This window comes from Struthio camelus, chromosome 2, assembly GCF_040807025.1.
Source record: "Struthio camelus isolate bStrCam1 chromosome 2, bStrCam1.hap1, whole genome shotgun sequence".
In the NCBI taxonomy this organism is placed as follows: domain Eukaryota; kingdom Metazoa; phylum Chordata; class Aves; order Struthioniformes; family Struthionidae; genus Struthio; species Struthio camelus.
Window position 1 is genome coordinate 64,757,712 of NC_090943.1, and position 18,133 is coordinate 64,775,844.

General features: G+C 38.1%; 1 protein-coding gene across 1 annotated transcript in view; it reads left to right on the top strand.

Annotated features, from left to right (window-relative positions):
* Positions 1-18,133, top strand: part of ABCA13 (ATP binding cassette subfamily A member 13) — a 204,331-nt gene that overhangs the window by 93,935 nt on the left and 92,263 nt on the right. Inside the window, exons 31-36 of the mRNA XM_068933822.1 lie at positions 1,372-1,558; positions 2,408-2,626; positions 5,045-5,241; positions 6,012-6,169; positions 6,559-6,789; positions 14,272-14,362. Coding sequence (XP_068789923.1) covers positions 1,372-1,558; positions 2,408-2,626; positions 5,045-5,241; positions 6,012-6,169; positions 6,559-6,789; positions 14,272-14,362 — 1,083 coding nt within the window. The remainder of the gene's footprint in view (positions 1-1,371; positions 1,559-2,407; positions 2,627-5,044; positions 5,242-6,011; positions 6,170-6,558; positions 6,790-14,271; positions 14,363-18,133) is intronic.

An 18,133-nucleotide genomic window follows, 5' to 3' on the forward strand; every position in this document is an offset into this window, starting at 1 on the left:
GAGGTAGTATATTAGGAAAGGGCCAGAGGGTGGGTGCTACAAACTACAAGTATGATCAAAAGCGTAGGGATAGCAGGAAGCCTGGGCTGGGTGCACACTTGGTACAGAGCTTTGAGGAGTCGTCTTAGAGTGATCGTTTTGCTGATTAGAAATAATTCAGAGCTCTTCCTCTGAATCTTGCCTGAGACTCTGCATGGTCTCAGGCTGGCCTGGACCTAATTTTTATGTAAAGTTCCAGAATGTGCTTGCAAATTTAGGAAGCAGTGGAAAGGGCAAGAATAATGGTTTTTGGTTTTAGTCTTCTGACCAAAATATAAAGAAGCTGAATGGAAGAGATCTTCATAGATAGAAGGACCTCTCAAAATGTCACAGCATTTCGTAATCTCTCATTGGAATGTAACCTCAAGTTTCTGGCAAAAGCTTTTTCTGAACTTAAAAATGACTGTGGAAGGAGCAAAAAGCTTCCTAATTCGCAGTCTAACCAAACCACTCCTTGAAACGATAATCTCAGTTTATATATATTGCGTGCATAATTCTTCTTCTCACAATTCTCATCCACAGTAATCTCTATTTGAAATAACATTCCAATTTTACTCCCCTTTAAAAAAAAAAAAAAAACAACAACAACAACACCTCACTGCCAGAGTCCTCAGTTGTAATGAGTCAAAATGTTACATGACTGGTGCTTGACTGTGTCTGTGCTTGGAAAGTAGAGATAGTTATGCCAGCCTTTCCTTGTGACATATGAGAGAAGCCAGCTTTATCTGGGTCGTGTGGTCATCTCAGTTTACTGAGTTGCTTGCCTCACAGTTAGCAGAAAAATGCTGGATATTCACTTGTTGGATATTCACTTGTATGGGAGGCTTTGGGTTATGTTTAAACTAGGCTGCTGCTCTGCATCATTTCACAAAGAGGTTTACTTTGCTTTGTTGACTGAAGGAATGAAGACTGGCTCTGGCATGCATCAAGTAGCTCCACATGGTTTGAATTTTTTCATGTTCATGAACTTAAAACAGTATTCTAACTGAAGTGATTATTAGCTTTTTTTTTCCTGCCAGAAATAAAACATAACACATCTATTTTATGACTATATGGAGATGTGCACGTGCACAGACGCAGTGGGCCGTATTGCTTTAGGAAGCTTTTTAAAACTATGGTGGAAGTCTTAATTTAAGTATTTAAACTGGTGGGCTGGATTCTTAGCCAATATTAACTGGCATGATATCTCTGATTTCAGTGGAGCTCACGCTATTCTGAGCATCTGTTCCAGCTTTTGATAGATGGCACCGAGGGTTATGTTAACCTATTATTCCCTTTATGTATATGTTTGGTTTCTGAGATCTTCTTGGTCTGCTGCTCTTCCCCATACAGACCCAGCACCTCCAGGTTGGAAAGGTGCTAGTACAGAAGGAGCCGCCGTTGGTGTTGTGCTGTTGTCGCTCACCAAGGAGCATGCAGATGGCCAGCAGGCTGCTGTGAAAGATCTCAGCCTCGCTTTCCATCAGGGTCAAATAACTGCGCTCTTGGGACCTAACGGAGCTGGCAAGACAACAGTTATGTACGTGTGCTATTTAATGGTGTTGCAGTTGTCCTGATCTTTCCTATGCTTTCCTCACTTTAAAATGTTTGTGAACTCTTTCCTCTGTCTTTTTTTAAAATGCCCTTCCTCCATTTTTAAACTCCCCAAAGTACATGAGAAGTGGAGGCTATATCCCTACAATAGAAGCCGCGTACAGAATAGAGAATTGGGTCCTCTGTGCCATTGACAGCATGGTGTAATAGTTCGCAGAAGCAGCTAAAGTAGCAGCTGGGGAGGTCTGGTGGTTGTGGGGATGAATGCATCGTGAAAGTGTTCTTTTCTGGCGTTCTTTGTGCACTCCTATCATGCAGAGAGCATGGGGTCTTAAGGGTTTTCATGCTTTGTTCCTAGATGTTGCAGGGGGCTTCTTCACAGTTGATCAGAAATAGAAGTAACAAAATGAAAAAGATTTTTTAAAAATGTGTCTTAAGAAGTTAATGTATTTCTACTTTATATTAATTTTGATCAACTTTAATCAAATAGGTGATGCAGGACGGAGATCCCACTAGGAATTGTTATTCATCTAGAATATACACTTTAATAAGGAAACATTGAATAGTTATATTTGTCTGGGAAGGTGGCTTTGGTTCTGGAAACAGCAAGATGAGGAATTGTTGACATGATGATTAAATGAAGGAGTTTAAAAAGAAAAAAAAAAAGCTCCAAATACTCTGTAATTATGCTCATGTGAATTGGTGTTGCTCTAATGATGCTAGGAAAAATATGCTAATACAAATCAGTTGAGGACATGCCTCAGATCCAAATATGAACCGTGTAATAAGGCATTACATAAGAGTTTACTGAAAAAAAAAAATTTTCTTTTGTCAGTTCACTGTTGACTGGCCTGTATCCACCCAGCTCTGGTACCATTATCATCAATGGAAAGGACATACGTACTGATCTGGCTGCCATCAGGACAGAGCTGGGTGTTTGTCCCCAGTACGATGTTCTGTTTGACACGCTGACTGTGCGAGAACATCTGCTGCTGTATGGATCAGTGAAGGCACCTGTCTGGACAAAAAAACAGTTGACTCAGCATGTCAGTGTGTAAGTGTTTTTCTTTCATTTCTTGAAATCTGTTCAGTAAATCAGTAAAGTGTCCATTTGAAGTCAGTCCAACAAGAAACTGGTAAAGTAAAATTGCAAATAGAAGCGAATGCAAACTGCTGTATTTTCATGAGGTTATCATCACTCTTCATGTTCTGAAACTTGCCTTAAAATAGATTTCCTACTCTTTAACCTTTACTTGAATATAATTGTAGTGAAATGGTCAACATTTTAAAACCTGGTATGCATAACCATCAAATAATCATGTTTTAACTGGAGTGGAGATGGCTAGCCTAAAGTGGTTCCTGTCTCATGCTCTCCCTGCTTCCTTGTTGGAGGTACCTGCTGCAGAGATAGTTCAGAAGGTAAATGGCTGCATTTTTCACCCTGAGCTTTCAGATAACAAACAAAAGTAAATTTGGTGTTGGCTTTATTATTTTATATTCCCTTACCTGGAGTAGTGGGAAGATTGTCCAAAGGAAGACCAGGAAGGACAGCTGAAGGCAGTGATTGTTACAATCATTTTAAAATAGGCCATCATCTCTTTCTCTTCTCCTTCCTCAAATTCTAGCTTTAAACATGTTTAACAGGTGAAGGGGTTTAAAAAACAACAATTTAACAAGGAGAAACAAGACAACACTCTAACATGACCACAGATGATTTGCTGCTTGTCAGCTTAAGACTGTTTCCTGGTGTTCTTGCACTGTGAGTTTTTTGCTGTAAGACTAGGTGTATCTTTGCGTGGTGTATATTGAAGTACTATTAAACTGTACGGGGTAAAATCTCACTAGCAGCAGACTGCATTTGCTGAAATTTAAAATTAAAATATACCTCTAATAATACATATATCTCTTCTAATAATGCATCAATAGAAATAGTTTCTTTTTACCTTCAGATTCATGCTAGACAGTGGATGGCTAGACTCTTCCACGTTTGAATTGAATGCCAATGGGACTTCTCTTTAAGTGTGCAATTAGGCGAATGCAGACACATTTGTGGCAGAGTGGCCTTTGCTTTTATTAGCTACCATAAAAACCTCAGTTATTTTAAAATTTTGATTTGAAAAATCTCTTGCATGGAACACTGCAAAACTCTCTAGAAACAGAAAGATCTCTAGAACTACAAGGAAATGCCAAACATAGTGTGTTTGGTTAAAATTTATGCAAAATAACATCCTGTCTTCTATTGTACTTAAGCTGATCAATCCTAATTTCCACAGCAATGTGTCATACTAATGCCATGTAAACATACTCAGTGCTCTGAAGGCCTTGCTGCTAAGAAGAAATTTTTTTGTTTTGTTTATGCAATGAGTGCCTTAAAACTACTTCATAGAAATTAGACAAGTAAAATGAAACAATATTTGCTTTTTATTGAGTCAAGAAAGATAGCTTCTAAAGAGATTAAGAATTATTTTCCTGGTGTGTATGTGTAAAATAACTCTAGAAATTTGTTTTCTTAAAAATGAAAAATTCCCTCAAGGTAAATGGCAGTCTACAGAACTGCATATTCACTCAAACGAATCAAGGGATTGTCTTAGACCATTGAGCCTTTTACCTCTTGCTTGCCAGATTGAATATCTGTTCATTGACCAAAACTGTCGATATCAATGTGATGTAACATAAATTGGTGGTCTTGTAGTGCAGTCCTTACTGGGCATGTGTTTGAACCCTGCTTAGATGTGAGATCATCAGAAGGGCAAGGGCTGAACGAGGAATGTGTGCAACTTTTCTGTTAACACCGGAACCCTCAAGCACTTTGACTATCGCTGCTGGAAACTTGTCTTCTAGTTAAATATTGCTGCTTTTGTTGGCTGTAACATTCTAGGCTCTCAATCTAACATTTTTACAATTATTAAAATAGGTAGTGTTACCTCGCCTAGGGATCATTCATCTGCTTACTTTGCAGGGATATGGTTTAAAATTCCTTAAACAACAACAACAAAACTCAAAAAACAGTGTTACTCCATCATTTAGTGCAAATGATGGCACGCTTCAGAAAAACGCAGGGATTCTTAAATTTACGTAGTCGTAAAAACTGAAGCACTGTCTGAGTTGTCAAACTAACCCTCTTTCCTGCAGTTTAAGAGGCTGTAGTCTAGAGTTTGTTGAAATCAGTGGACAAACTGATCTTTATTTTATTAGACTTAATTTAAAATTATTCTCTGTTCTTACCCTGCACAGTAGCTATCCAAAATTTATATTTCAGGTGGTGATGGGTATTTATACTTTATAGGTGAAAATTAGCCATCTTTTTTTTTCTGTTAACTTTTGTCACCAAATACTATAATCCATCAGAAGTAGTGTTTTCTTTACTTTCCCTTAGCAGTGCCTTTTCAGGAATTCTGCTCTGCATGGAGATGATGTGACTGGAAAATTGTTTTCAAAAGTGGCCAAGTTGCTATATTTATTCATATTCCAGAGCTCTGGAAGATGTGGATTTATCCCAACATCAGTACAAACCTGTTGGAGCCCTTTCTGGGGGAATGAAGAGAAGGCTGTCAATTGCCATTTCCTTTATTGGAAACTCCAAGACAGTTGTTCTAGATGAGCCCACCAGTGGAGTAGATCCATGCTCTCGCCGTAGCATCTGGGACGTTATTCTGAAGTACAAAGCTGGTACAAAGCTTATACAAATATATATTTTTTTTCTTTCTGGAATTTTGTTTCAATAAATGTAAAGAGAAGGGTCAGAATATGAGTATTTCTATTTGGTAGCTAAGTACATTAATTTTATAGGTAGCATTTAATCAGCTCAGGAAATTTGAAAGCCACCAGGTGAGAATTATACAGGAATTATCTGTTATCTTACAGCAAGATGCCTGATCTAACTGAAGATTCAACTTAGTTTTGAGTCCTATTCTGAAGTTTCTTTTTCCTTACTTTTTTTTTGTTTGTTTCTCAAATTGTTTTCTTATTTTCATTTCCCATTTTACATGTATTTGTATGTAGATGCATATATTCTTCTAATGAAGACAGACTCATCAGTCAAGCTGCTACACTATTTGTTAAGTGCCACGAGCTTAAAAATGGGAAGTAAACTCTTAAGCTAGTGAGCACTCAATCAGCTGTAATAAACCATAGTGAATGATCCACTGAAATGGACATTATTGCTGTTTGACTCTTCAGCAGTCTCCTTAAGCTCATAAAACAGCTGAAGTTGTAATAGTTTAATACTGTGTACTTTGTATAATTCAAGTCTAAACTTGCTTTGACTTCAGTCTAACTCATTGAGTACTTTCTGGGTATGAATATGAGTACAGATTTTCCCTTTGTCTTGCAGTTATGTTTTGGAGGAACCAAAAAATGCTCAGTCAGGTCTTTCTTGAAAGCAATATATGCTTCTCTGGAGACTAAGTTGTATAGACATACTAATCTTTCTGATGCAGGTTGCACACTGATCTTCACCACTCACCATCTTGATGAGGCAGAGGTGCTCAGCGATCGCATTGCCATCCTGCAGCGTGGCCAGCTGAGGTGCTGTGGTTCTCCCTCTTATCTGAGAGAAACATATGGCCAGGGACACAGCCTAACACTCATAAAAAAGGTATACTGAAAGTGTTATGCACAGAACTTAACAGTACCTGCCAAGTAATGACCATGTATATTCTGCAGAAGCCTTTTGTCCCTGCCAGGAACTGATATGTGATATAGATTGTTGTAGAGCCAGCAAAACAACTGACTTGATTTTTTTTTTTTTAAATGTTATAATGTTTAAAAGAATCCAGTAATATCTCTGAAAATGTTGAATTTCAATATTTAGCTGAAAGGGTCCTACCTAGTCTTACTGTTCTTCATTCCTGCGAAGTAGTCCCTGTGCCCCAGGTTAGATGCAGTTTCATCAGTGGAAATTTTCCAATATGAATTCTGTCAGGTCCCGTGCTTCTGCTAACATTAATGGTTTTTTGTGTGATTATTTTTTCCTCTGTCTCATAGCCCTCTGTGTTTGAAATCCAAGATCCTAAGCATATTGTTCAGGTTACATCTTTGGTACAGACCCACATCCCAGAAGCCTTTCTGAAAGAGAACAGTGGGACTGAACTGACCTATATGATCCCAGAAAGGGTAGATAAGACCTCCTTTAAAGGTCTCTTTCATGCTTTAGATGAAAACCTTCATCATCTACATGTGACTGGCTATGGCATTTCTGACACCACTTTGGAAGAGGTAATTTTTCTGTGCAATGGCAGTTTACTCGTTAGAGAATTCTATATTAGTTTCCAGCTAATCTTGATTATATCTTTCATATTTTACACCAGTTTCTTATGAGAAGAATGATAAAAAGAAAATCTTGTATAAAATGTACACTTTAAATTTTTGCTGTACTATGAATTTCTACAGCCACTCTACTACAATATCTTATTCCGAGAAACTGGAATCTGTGAACCATAAAAAATTGCATTTTAAGAACTCTCTTAAATGTTTATTTCTGCATTTACCTAAGGAAAATTTTATGTGTCATTGACTTAACCAGAACCACTACTGTTGTCCTAAATCTCTAACATCAGAATGAACTTTGAATGCACAAGGAATTTGTAACGTTAGAGGTTCAGTTCAGATAGCTCTTGGGAGGGGGAAAAAATAATCATTTTCTTTGAATGCTTCTGAATTACAAAGATCTAAAGCTTAGGACTTTGCAAAACTGGGCTGGAAATATCTAAAGGATGTTTTTTGTGTATGGGGGTGTGTGTGTGTATATATATATATTAAAAATACATATATGTATGTATATATATCATTTGACCAAATGTATTGGAGAAGGAGACTGCTGTGATTCTTTATTACTTCTGAATTATCTCTACGTAACTAGTTATTTTGGAGAAAAGTTATTTCCTTGGAACTATAACTGGTCATTTCAAAATTCCTTAAACTACCATAGTTTAAGTTCTGTATTATAGATCCTTTTAAAAATACCATTTTTTTTCACTTCTTTAAGTGATAAGAAAACTCGTTTCTCTAATGATTTCCTTTAGTGTTACAGAGAGACAAGACTGGACTGTTTTCAACAGACCATTTAGTATATGTTAGAAAATAAAACAAATTAAAATTATGAAATGCAAGTTCCTATAGATTGATATCTTTCTATAAAGGAATATACTTAGTATAGGAAAGTGGTGTATTCCTTCTTCCTCTGTTCTCTGGAAAAGTATGAGATGTTATGATGTAGCATTATGGTCAGCTGGAACCCAGTATCCCCTAGGGCAGATGCTTCTCTTTCCTGGGCTTATGAAGATGAGACTCTGGAAGGCCTGGCACACATTAATTATGCATTATATTTCTGCTGCGCGCGCTATACATATGGGAATTAATGGGATCAGATACTTTAAAGTATCAGTGGTTCTGGGTTGTTTGTTGCAAGTTTAGAATTCGTGATGTTATATAACCTCTGGGAAGAGAAATACAAACAGAAATCCAGTGATGTAAATAAACATAAAACAGCAATCGTTCATCAAATTCATTCAATAAATACAGCACCAAGTGGAGCCGCTGTATCCTAAAGCGGTCCACTTCTGTAGCAAATCGATATAGTCCTAAAGACGTAAGTCTTTAGAAGCCTGCACCAGCATAAAGGATCTGTTTTTGCAGAGTTGCTTTTTGATTGCAGTCCAAAAGAATGATCTACTAGCAAATATATGAATTCCTTTGAAGCTAAGCTCCATACAACTGAATTATTAAAAAAACAAAAAAAACCCAAACACAATAAACCCTGCCCTTCGGTACTTCTCATATATGACCACATACATAAACAAGGGGCAAACATTTGCTAGGGTAATGGGAATAGATGAAATTATCTGCATAAGTTTTTATTAAGTTTTACATGCTGTTGTCAAGTGAATTATCTCCCTGCTATACAATTCTATGAGGCAAGTCAAAAGCTTATTGACAAAGTCTGTTAATTTTCTTTCAAATTATATAGAGTGGTTAACATGCCATAAGAAAGAACACTATTCACTGCCAAACTTTGAAATTTAAAGTAATGTATATATTGAGAGCCTTTTTTGATTAAATCCCTATGGGATACCATACGATGTTCCAGAATTGGCATCTGTAAAGTAAATATTCAGTCACAGGAAGTGTGGAAGCTCCTCAGTATGCTGCATCTGTTCTTCAGTTGAGGATGCTTGCTCTTTTTTTTTATTTCTCTGCAAGACAGGTTTAAAAAACCCTGAACTTTAAAGATGGTATGAGATATTGATATACTGTTTTTCAGCTTGAAGACTTAATGCATTAATTTGGGGTGATTTCTGTCATCTCTGCATCTCATGATTAGTCTTTACAAAATCCATTCTCCATTTTCTTATCAAAAGCCTCTTTGCACTGGCAACTAAACGGATAGCATATAATAGTGCTATTTAGTCTATTCAAACAATTCAATCTGGAAACAAAGAACTGACTTTAAAAGAAAAAATGTATTATTTTCATTTTTGTCCTTTCTCTTCTTTCTCTTTTACAGTCCCTGATTTTTTTTATTAATTTTTTTCTGTCTGAGGGACACTTGCATTCCCTAAAATCTTACCCTTCGAGAGAAACCTGACTACCATTCATACCTCAAAGGAATCTTGACGAGCTAACAAAATAGGTTCATGACACTTATTAATGTTATATTTGCTTCATTTTAGATTTTAAATATCGTTTTCAACTGTTTGTATAAGTGTACTTCACAATACTTATAATCCAAAGAGTGTTAACAGAAGCAAGAGGAGGATGGGGAAAAGTGATTAATAAAACAAGTGTATCCTGAGAGCTCTATGAAAGATGATGTTTAACCTGGTGGCAATTTTAAGGATTGCAAAACTTAATTTTCCTGTTTTGCACTGGGGAGAGAACAAAACCATTGAAACTTCTTTGTGTTGAAGTACTTTTCACTGGAGTGTTCTTCTTGAAGTTCTCTTCCGGGAAATGGCGAGAGAGCTTACCCCAAAACTTCCTGGGGAAATCCGTATTTTGGCCTTGAAACACCATATATTTTTCTAATGAGATTCATTTTTGTTGAGAGTGCTCTAACAGCATCTAATAATGGCATGATCATATTAATCCGCTACACTATAGTGCTGCCATCTGGCCAGACGCTTTTTCCTGAGGCAAGTGCCCCTCCTGTACCTGCTCACAATCTGGCAGTGTGAAAGAAGCAGTTAGTGGTAGGGTGGCCTGTCCCAGTGTCCAGCGTAGCCACCTGCTCCTCCCATCCCTGAGGGTAGCCGGGGTTGTCCTTTGGCGCCTGGTGTGCAGGTGGCTCAGAGAGGCAAGGGCAGAAGTGAACCTTGCTACTGCACTCCTATTTAAAGCACTTTCCTTGAAGGTGTGGATACTGTCTTCCCTAGCTCTGAGCTGTGCCAAGTGTATGTCTTCCTTTTTGTTTGTGTATCTAAGTTTAGCAGTTGAATGTGTTCCTATTTAGTGGATAGCCACTGGCCTGCTTGCAAAAGTTCCTCTGCCAACCCAGTTATCTACGATGAGTGGCTCTCCGGCTGCTTCTACATCGTGTCATTTTGTGAAATGCTTGCTGCTGCAGAAGGCTATAGTGAGCATGGTCTGTCTGGAAGAAAATATAAAAGCAGAGTGAGTAGAAAATGTAACAAGAAGAAAATTGGGTCCTATATAGGGAAGTTATTCAAGGTAAAATGCAGAATGGGACTGTAGGTTTAAAACTTAAAAACTTTCCGTGGAGACTTGCTCTCGTACTGCTCAGATAGTGAAGAAAATACAGAGATGCTTACTTATACAAGGTAAACGTTGCCCCAAGTGAAAGATGAAATTTTCTTAAATGTGGGATTTTCAGATTTGGGGATTTGGTTGTTACCTGTGGTATAAAACTGAGTATTTAACACTCTGCTCACTGATATGCTCCTGGGAGTCTGCCTGCCATAGTGAAAGAATTAAAAACAGTTGGGAAAAGGTTAAATGCTGCTTTCCTGTGATTCTAATTCCATGTGCTGCTTTTTTTTGCAGAGACTTCATCTGTTACCCCTCACTTTCAGTAACTTCATCTATTACCCCCTCACAATTTTTACTACTCTTCTTGCAGGTACTTTTTGCCAATTAACTGACAGCAAGCAATGAACACTTTCCCACGCACTTCTCTAGGATTTACAAGGGTTTTGTGGGATAGGATGGCCCAGAAATGTTTCCAAAACGTCAGTCAGGTGGTCTTAGATTATGAAGGATCTATAGATTTTATTTATCTTTGCTTTTTTCATCTACCAACCACTTTGACTTTCTTCCCTGTTTTTCCTTTAAGGTGAAGATGTGCTTTAGAAATGATTACTAAGGCATGGCGGGGTCTGCAGTGCAGAGTCAGGGTCCCACTGTATCAGGCTTATTTTTTATGATGCTATCTCGAAGAAGGAATTGTGAGGGACTCGATCAGGCACAGTTAGCTTACGGTGGGGTGCAGGGAAATGTCCATCTCCTTATGTTCCCCATATAAAGCCATCTGGGCAAGTTCTTGGTCAGGACACAGACTTGCTATCCAAGCAACTTTAACCCAGGAGCTGCTATGGCGTATAGGCTGAGGGATGTTCTGCTGAATGCTAGAAAACACCTCCTCTTGGTGAATTTATCTAATCTTTTAGGTTTGGGAAGAACATATGGTTTCTCTGTTATGGTTTCCATTCCCAGCCTTCCCAGATCTCTTCTGTGTGTTTTGGAGGGTACTCATATCGCTAATAACATTCTCATGCTAATACTACTCCAGTGGACGATATCCTGTGCAACACTGGGTAAATTACCATCTCTCCTGTACCACAATAATAATTCCCATCCTTAATATAGGGTGTTTGAGAGCTACCTGGATGCTGTAGGGAGGATCAGGCAGTGCAACTGGCCTTCTGCCCGTATAGTTGTATCAGAATAGCTGTAGCAGTAGAACTACCTCCGGTAGGCAGGGAGAGTTTTTCGAAGGGCATAGTTACAGTCCCTCTTCAAGTGACATAACTTGTGGTCAAAGAAAATATTGTCTATCTGCAACCCCAGCAAGAATTTTGAAACTGAGCTGATTATGTGCAGGCAGCATTTTGTCGTGCAGTCTTTGTCCTAGCCATAGAGGAGCAGTTCCTTTGTGGCTTTAATTGGTTCATTTTAGTTTGGTTTGCTTGACAGAATTGGTGCAACAGAGCCATCAGCAAGCAGGCCCAAAGCAGTCAATTAGGATGTGCTTTGGGCAGTGAGGATCTCCCTCCAGGCTCTCATACAGAAATGTCAAGAGATATTAAATATCTGCAGGCCTTGCAGTTGTTAATGGCCAAAAGCGTTCCCTGAAAGTTGACAGGTAACTATGCAATCAATAACTGCTATTAAATGGCAATTATATTGACTAAGCAAAACACAGTTTACGTAACAGACAAACCTTAACAAAGCAAGAAATATCTTTCCGCAACTGTAAAGCATTTCAAATTGACTGAGTTTTATTGTCTATAGTAAGAGCTCTTTAGAAACAAGGAATATCTTGTTATACCTGATATGAGGTTCTTTTGTGGGAAGAAATAAATGGTTTCTTAATGATCTATGAAAGCTTTAATGTGGTTATAATCAGTCTTGCAACTAAACTCAAATAGGTTACTTCATCCAGAGAAAGGAAAATTTGATTTTGTTTTTGGTGTTCTTCTAGATATGCTCCCAGTAGCTGTAATTGCTGTTGATTTTTTATTTGCAATTTTTTTTCATTTGAAGTTTCTAGGTTACTGTTTACATTGTAGTTGAGGTTAAAACAAAATTTAAATATTTGCATAGTGATATTAATACTTAGTTCAAGCACTTCTTGGACCAGATTTTAGTATAATGCAACCATTCTGTGATTCTATGTAAATGAGGTGACTGATTTTGCTACCACAGGGAGCTTTTATCCCAGTAGCAAGCTATGTTTTCTTTTCTTGATGGATGATCTCAAAACCTCTTCAAAAATAATCTCCTAAATGATATCCCCTTGTCAGAAGTTATGATGAAAATACAATGCAGCAGAAAAACAAAATTCGGAAATTTCGTATCAGATATCCATTTGGGCTCTCGGGAATTGGGATGAGTATTAATGCTGAGTCATTGTGGAAAGCTATTCCAGGCTTTGCTTTTTCAGTCCCTCAGACTTGAAGTACACCTCTGTGAAATTCAAAGGACTTAATGTGGATAGAATTTTGAAGCAGGATTAGGCATGGAGTGGTGAATCTAACACAAACGTACTTGGCAAAGCGTACGCACCATTCAAGTACATTTCTTTATAGCAAGGTTGGTGAATTCTCAGAATCACAGAATAGCTGAGGTTGGAATGGACTCCTGGAGATCATCCAGTTCAACTCCCTTGGTCAAGCAGGTGGCCCAGGACCATGTCTAGTCAGGTTTTGAATATCTCTGAAGATGGAGACTCCACAACCTCTCTAGGAAGTATGTTCCAGTGTTCAGCCACCCTCACTGTGAAGAAGTGTTTTCTTGTGTTTAAGTGGAATTTCCTGTGTTTCAGCTTGTGCCTGTTGTCTCTTGTCCTGTCACTGGGCACTACTGAGAAGAGTCTGGTGCTGTCGTCTTTAGACCCTCTCATCAGATGTTTATAACATTGATAAGATCCCCCTCAGTCTTCTCTTTTCCAGGCTGAACAGTCCTAGCTCTCAGTCTCTCCTTGTATGAGAGATGTTCTAGTCTTTTGATCGTCTTTGTGGCCCTTTGCTGGACTTGCTCCAGTATGTCCATATTTCTCTTGTACTAGGCAGCCGGGCACTGGACACAGTACTGCAGATGTGGCCTCACCAGGGCTGACTAGAGGGGAAGGATCACATCCTTCAACCTGCCATGCCTAATATGGCCCAGGATACTGTTGGCCGCCTTTGCCACAAAGGTCCATTGCTGAGAGCACCCCATTCTGTTGACTTTATTATTACCATTTACTTCCTTCCTCGTGTATGTCCCCCTGCTTAAGTTTCTACTTTTGAGATTTTACTCTGCAGATTACTAGATTGTGTGATTCTTTTTTTTTATAAAAGTAACAGCGATTTTAAGAAATAGGATCCTATCGTCTCTTCCCAGTTTGGGGTGTGTGGATGCTAGTGGTTTTTGCTACAAAATATTAAAACCTTTATCTTAACGTTAAGTCGCCATTCAATATTAGAGAGCCTAGATCACCTCTGCATTAGAATAGAGCTAGTGAGACTGCCTACCTGCTTGCCTAAGTCTGTGGATGTTGCTCAGAGCTCTGTGGATTCTCAGTTCTGTAGGATTTTGCACCTTGAACTTAGTGCTCTGTTAAGACAGAGAACTGGTACTTTTGTTTAGTGTTCTAGTTGTGCCCAGAAGCTTCTAGCTAGGATATCAGAAGAGACTTACAGGTGTCATTGTGCCCTTGCTAAACCTTCAGTAACTGCATTGCAACATGCACCACATTTTAGCAGCATAAAATGTCAACCAAGGGCAGCCAGTCTTTTGCAGATAGTGGTGTGCGTGGGCAAACAGTGCTTCGTATAGGTGCATCTGCATCTCTTGGCACTTATTCCTCCCCCTTATCCCCAAAGTTTCTTCCCTGGAGACCTTGCATAATTTTATAGTGATGTTCCAGCAGGGTGGTTACAGCAGCCATTACTGATATCTGACGACTTGAGTTATTTGGGGTTTAAAAAAAAAAAAAGTTCATAGAAAACAATTTAAATTACTTTTTCTGTTTCATGAAAGGTATTTCTGAAGCTACTGCAAGACTCGGAAAAGATGCCTTGTGTTCCACAGGCAGCACACCTGGACCATGCAGATGGTGTTGAATCAGCCTGTAAGTAGAAAATTAAGTACCATTTGAAAGCAGTCAGGTTTCTAATGATCAGAGACCCAAGGATAAACACATATGAAGCTCCCAAATTTGAGCAAGTGGAGAATACTGCCTGCGACTATCTGGTAATTCTGTATGTGTGTATGCACGTGCGTTTGAAGTGATCTACCTTGGGGAGTAGGCTTTTGTAATGTTCGTTGTGATTCACCTCTGTGTCACCTCACAGTCTTCCTCCCACCCTTCCCCAGTGTGTACACATGCATGCAAGCACTCTCTCACTGTATCACTGTTAGCATACTGCCTCTTATCGGTCCCTAGCAACTGATTACCCTTTTCAGCCCATACCGATAACGGCTAAATACTGCTGAATTATACCACAGGTATAAAGTCTGTAAGGTATTAGAAAGGTATATCCATGTGCAAATTAAAAAAATGTTCTCAGGACCTGTTTTTCCCCATCAGTCACCTGTCCACAGTAGTAGACGACTCCTGGTGTATTCAGTGGCGTGTTAGGTGAACTTCCTGTACCGTTTTATTTATGTTTTAAAATGAGCTCCTTCGTGCTTAGGAGGAGCTCCTCGTTAACATTTATGAAGTTATGTCCCTGTTTTCCTTAAACATTCTTCTTAGAAGTCACTAATGTGATGCTTTTCAAAGCATAAGTCTGTAGTCTGCTAATCATGATGCCCCCATAAGCTGACCAATATTTCCTTATTGCTCCTGGAGTTCTTATGCCTCTTTTGTTATCATGTTTCTTTCTGTTTGATAATTTATATCTGGATTATGGAGTTCTTGAGTTAGAAGTCAAACATTTGGTTCTGTATGCAGTGCCTTTTGTTCTGTTTTTACAGAACACTGTATGGCACAGTGAGGTCCTGGTCTGTGAATGAGGGCTTTCATTGTTACCAAAATGGAAGTAATAATTTTGAACCAAGCTTTTATTGTTTGTTATGAGAAATTCAATTGGGTCTGCCACTAACATGTAGTCGGCATCAAGGAAAATTGTGGCCTGTGTGAGTCCATTTTCACAAAGTGAAAACTCTATTGGGTGACATTTTAGTACAGTCTTGCGGGTGGCCTATTTCAGTCCGCACTGAAGTAGTGAAGATTTAAGAGTCTGACAACCCGCCCCACTTCAGTAAGCAAAAAAAAAATATTCACTCCTATGAATGATGAGAATAAGCCTTCTATTCAAAATATGGTTTCTAATATCCCTTTATTTTTTAACTAACAATGAGGTATTTCTTCAAAGCTCAGATGGGATATTTGAACCTGTTTCAAATCAAAGCAATCTATTTTCTCCACATTACATTTTCATTAAGGAATAACACTTACAGTTCCTAAAATAATGAAAACAATGTAATGTACCTAATGATTTGATATCTGTTGCCATCTGTGTTCCAAAGCATGTAGCTGAGTATTTAAGTTGCTACATTAATAAAGAATCTAGTAGTCAGAGACTCTGTATTTTTGAGTCTGATAAATTACAGCAAGAAAACGTGATGATAATGCCATTTCTTTGGGGATGAGAGTGGTGGAAAATTTTCATTCAATGCAGATGACTGTCATTCATCATTAAGGACAGTTGTGAAGTGTAGGCGTAAAGGATTTGGGAATTGGTCATGAAAGGTATCCATCATTGTCAAAGTTAACCAGAATACTCCACGGGCAATGGCTTGACCTGTATAATTTTGTCTTTGAAAGCAGATTCAAAGGCAGTCAAACTTTCCCTTGTCAAAGTAGTTAAATGAATTTTCGAAAACCCCTAGAGCAAACAGCTGGGTTATTGAGAAAATCACAGGATGCTGCTATTTGATTTGTAAAAGAATTTGGATTAGAGAGCTGCTTTGACAAAGCATGGATCTGACCGCAAGTAGGGGTATTGGATATTCTTTGCTGGTACCAAGTCCAGAGGCATCAGATTTGTGTGGGGAAACCAGAATGTTGTCTCTTAGGCTCCCACACTAGGAGGTGTACTGGGACGGTGTACATATCCCCTCTCAAATCAGAGGGTCAAAGAATTCTGAGCCATTACGTGTAAATGTTAGAGGGAAGTAGCAGTTCATTAATCTAATTATTTGTTTGAACAATTTCAATATTAGTAACTTTGTCTATAGGTGCAAAACACATTGTGTAATTTCTAGTGTTTTGCATTTCCTCTGCAGAAGGCTTATTCATAATTTTTAATTTTATTCCAAGTAAAAAATTTAAAATTCATCTCTTCTTTTGGTGAGAGCATCTAAGATTTTCTTCTTAAGAATGCCTACGTATGCAGGCATAATACATGCATATACTATAACACAGACATGCATAATTAATTTCTGTATGAGGGAGGCACACAAGTGATGGTTATTGCTTTATAGATGCATACAGTCCATGCAGAAAAAGAATGTTAGGCTGAGCTTCAATGACTGACTGACAAGATCATTGGAGCCAATAAGCCTTGAGAAAATGGAGAAGTCAGCTCTATAGAGTTGAGTTTAGATCATAATCTAAAAATTATGATAGCCTACAGAGGGCAGTATATGTGCAAAAACAATCAGGAGGGCTGAGAGCAAGTCTGAGGAGTAAAAAGCTAGCCGTGGATGAATAACAAAACATTCTGAGCATATGTGAAAAGCAGGTAGTAGGCTAGAGAGTGGGTTTTTTAGATTGTAAGGGACTGATACTGCAGAATTAAGATAATTCAGATGTCTTTCTGAAGAGCGAAATAACATCATTTTGTACAATTCTACATCTTGCAACATTTGGGATATGCCGACTTTGCATCTAATCTCTTCTGGCAGTAAAGAACAGTTGGATGCTGATATATTGCAAAGAACTTTAGTGAAGCTAGACTGTAGAAAGTTCGAAATAGTTAAAATGATATTTTTTAGTGTCTCTATAAGATGTTATAGAGACTGAGACTCTGATAATATAAAAAAGTTATTAATGCATATACTATGAAGAGCTATAGTTATAAAAGTGCTATTAAAGCTTATGCATCTTTGTGCTTCTTGGATAAGTCAGCCACTGAGAGTGTTGGAGAAAACTTTCCTTGGAAGCAGATTGATTCATAACAGTAATTTTTAGGGTTGCTTAAACCTTTCTCTGAAGCAGCTGGTACTGGCCATTTGGAAGGATATTGGGCAAAACATTACATCACTCCTATTACAATTTGAGAGAAACGCTCTTCAGTACTTATAAAGCACATCCAAAAGCTAAAAGAACTAGCTAGCTGATGAATTGTAAAAAGCAGTCTCAATAGAAAAACATTATCAAAGCAAAGCGTTTTTAGTGAGGTTTCACTGGGTTTGGAACTTTGCCTGATGCTATTAGGTATTTCCATTAGCAATACTGAAGTGAATATAAACTTGTTGCTCATGAAAAAAACCTATCACTACTGCAAGGGATTGGCAGAATGGTAATGAATGATGACTCGGAACAGTCCTAAAGTGTGATTTAGATCACTTGAAAAGCTGAATCAATTCTAAATAAAAGATGTTTTGATTCTGCCAAATGCTCGGCAAATATGCAGAATGGGGAGTGATATCAGTGACTTTGAAAATTACCTACTAATCATGATGCAAAAGCATTTTAAGACAGTATGGCTAAGAAGATTAATGTGTCGCTTTAATGTACAAAAGGATGTGAGGAGGTCATTTTAACTCTATACAATATTGATGACACTGATGTTACGATGCTATGTACAGTTTTTGGTTCTGCATTTTTAAGTCTCAGTTTTTTTTTAAAGAACAATTCAAAATTTGGAAAGGGAACATAAGAGTTAATGAA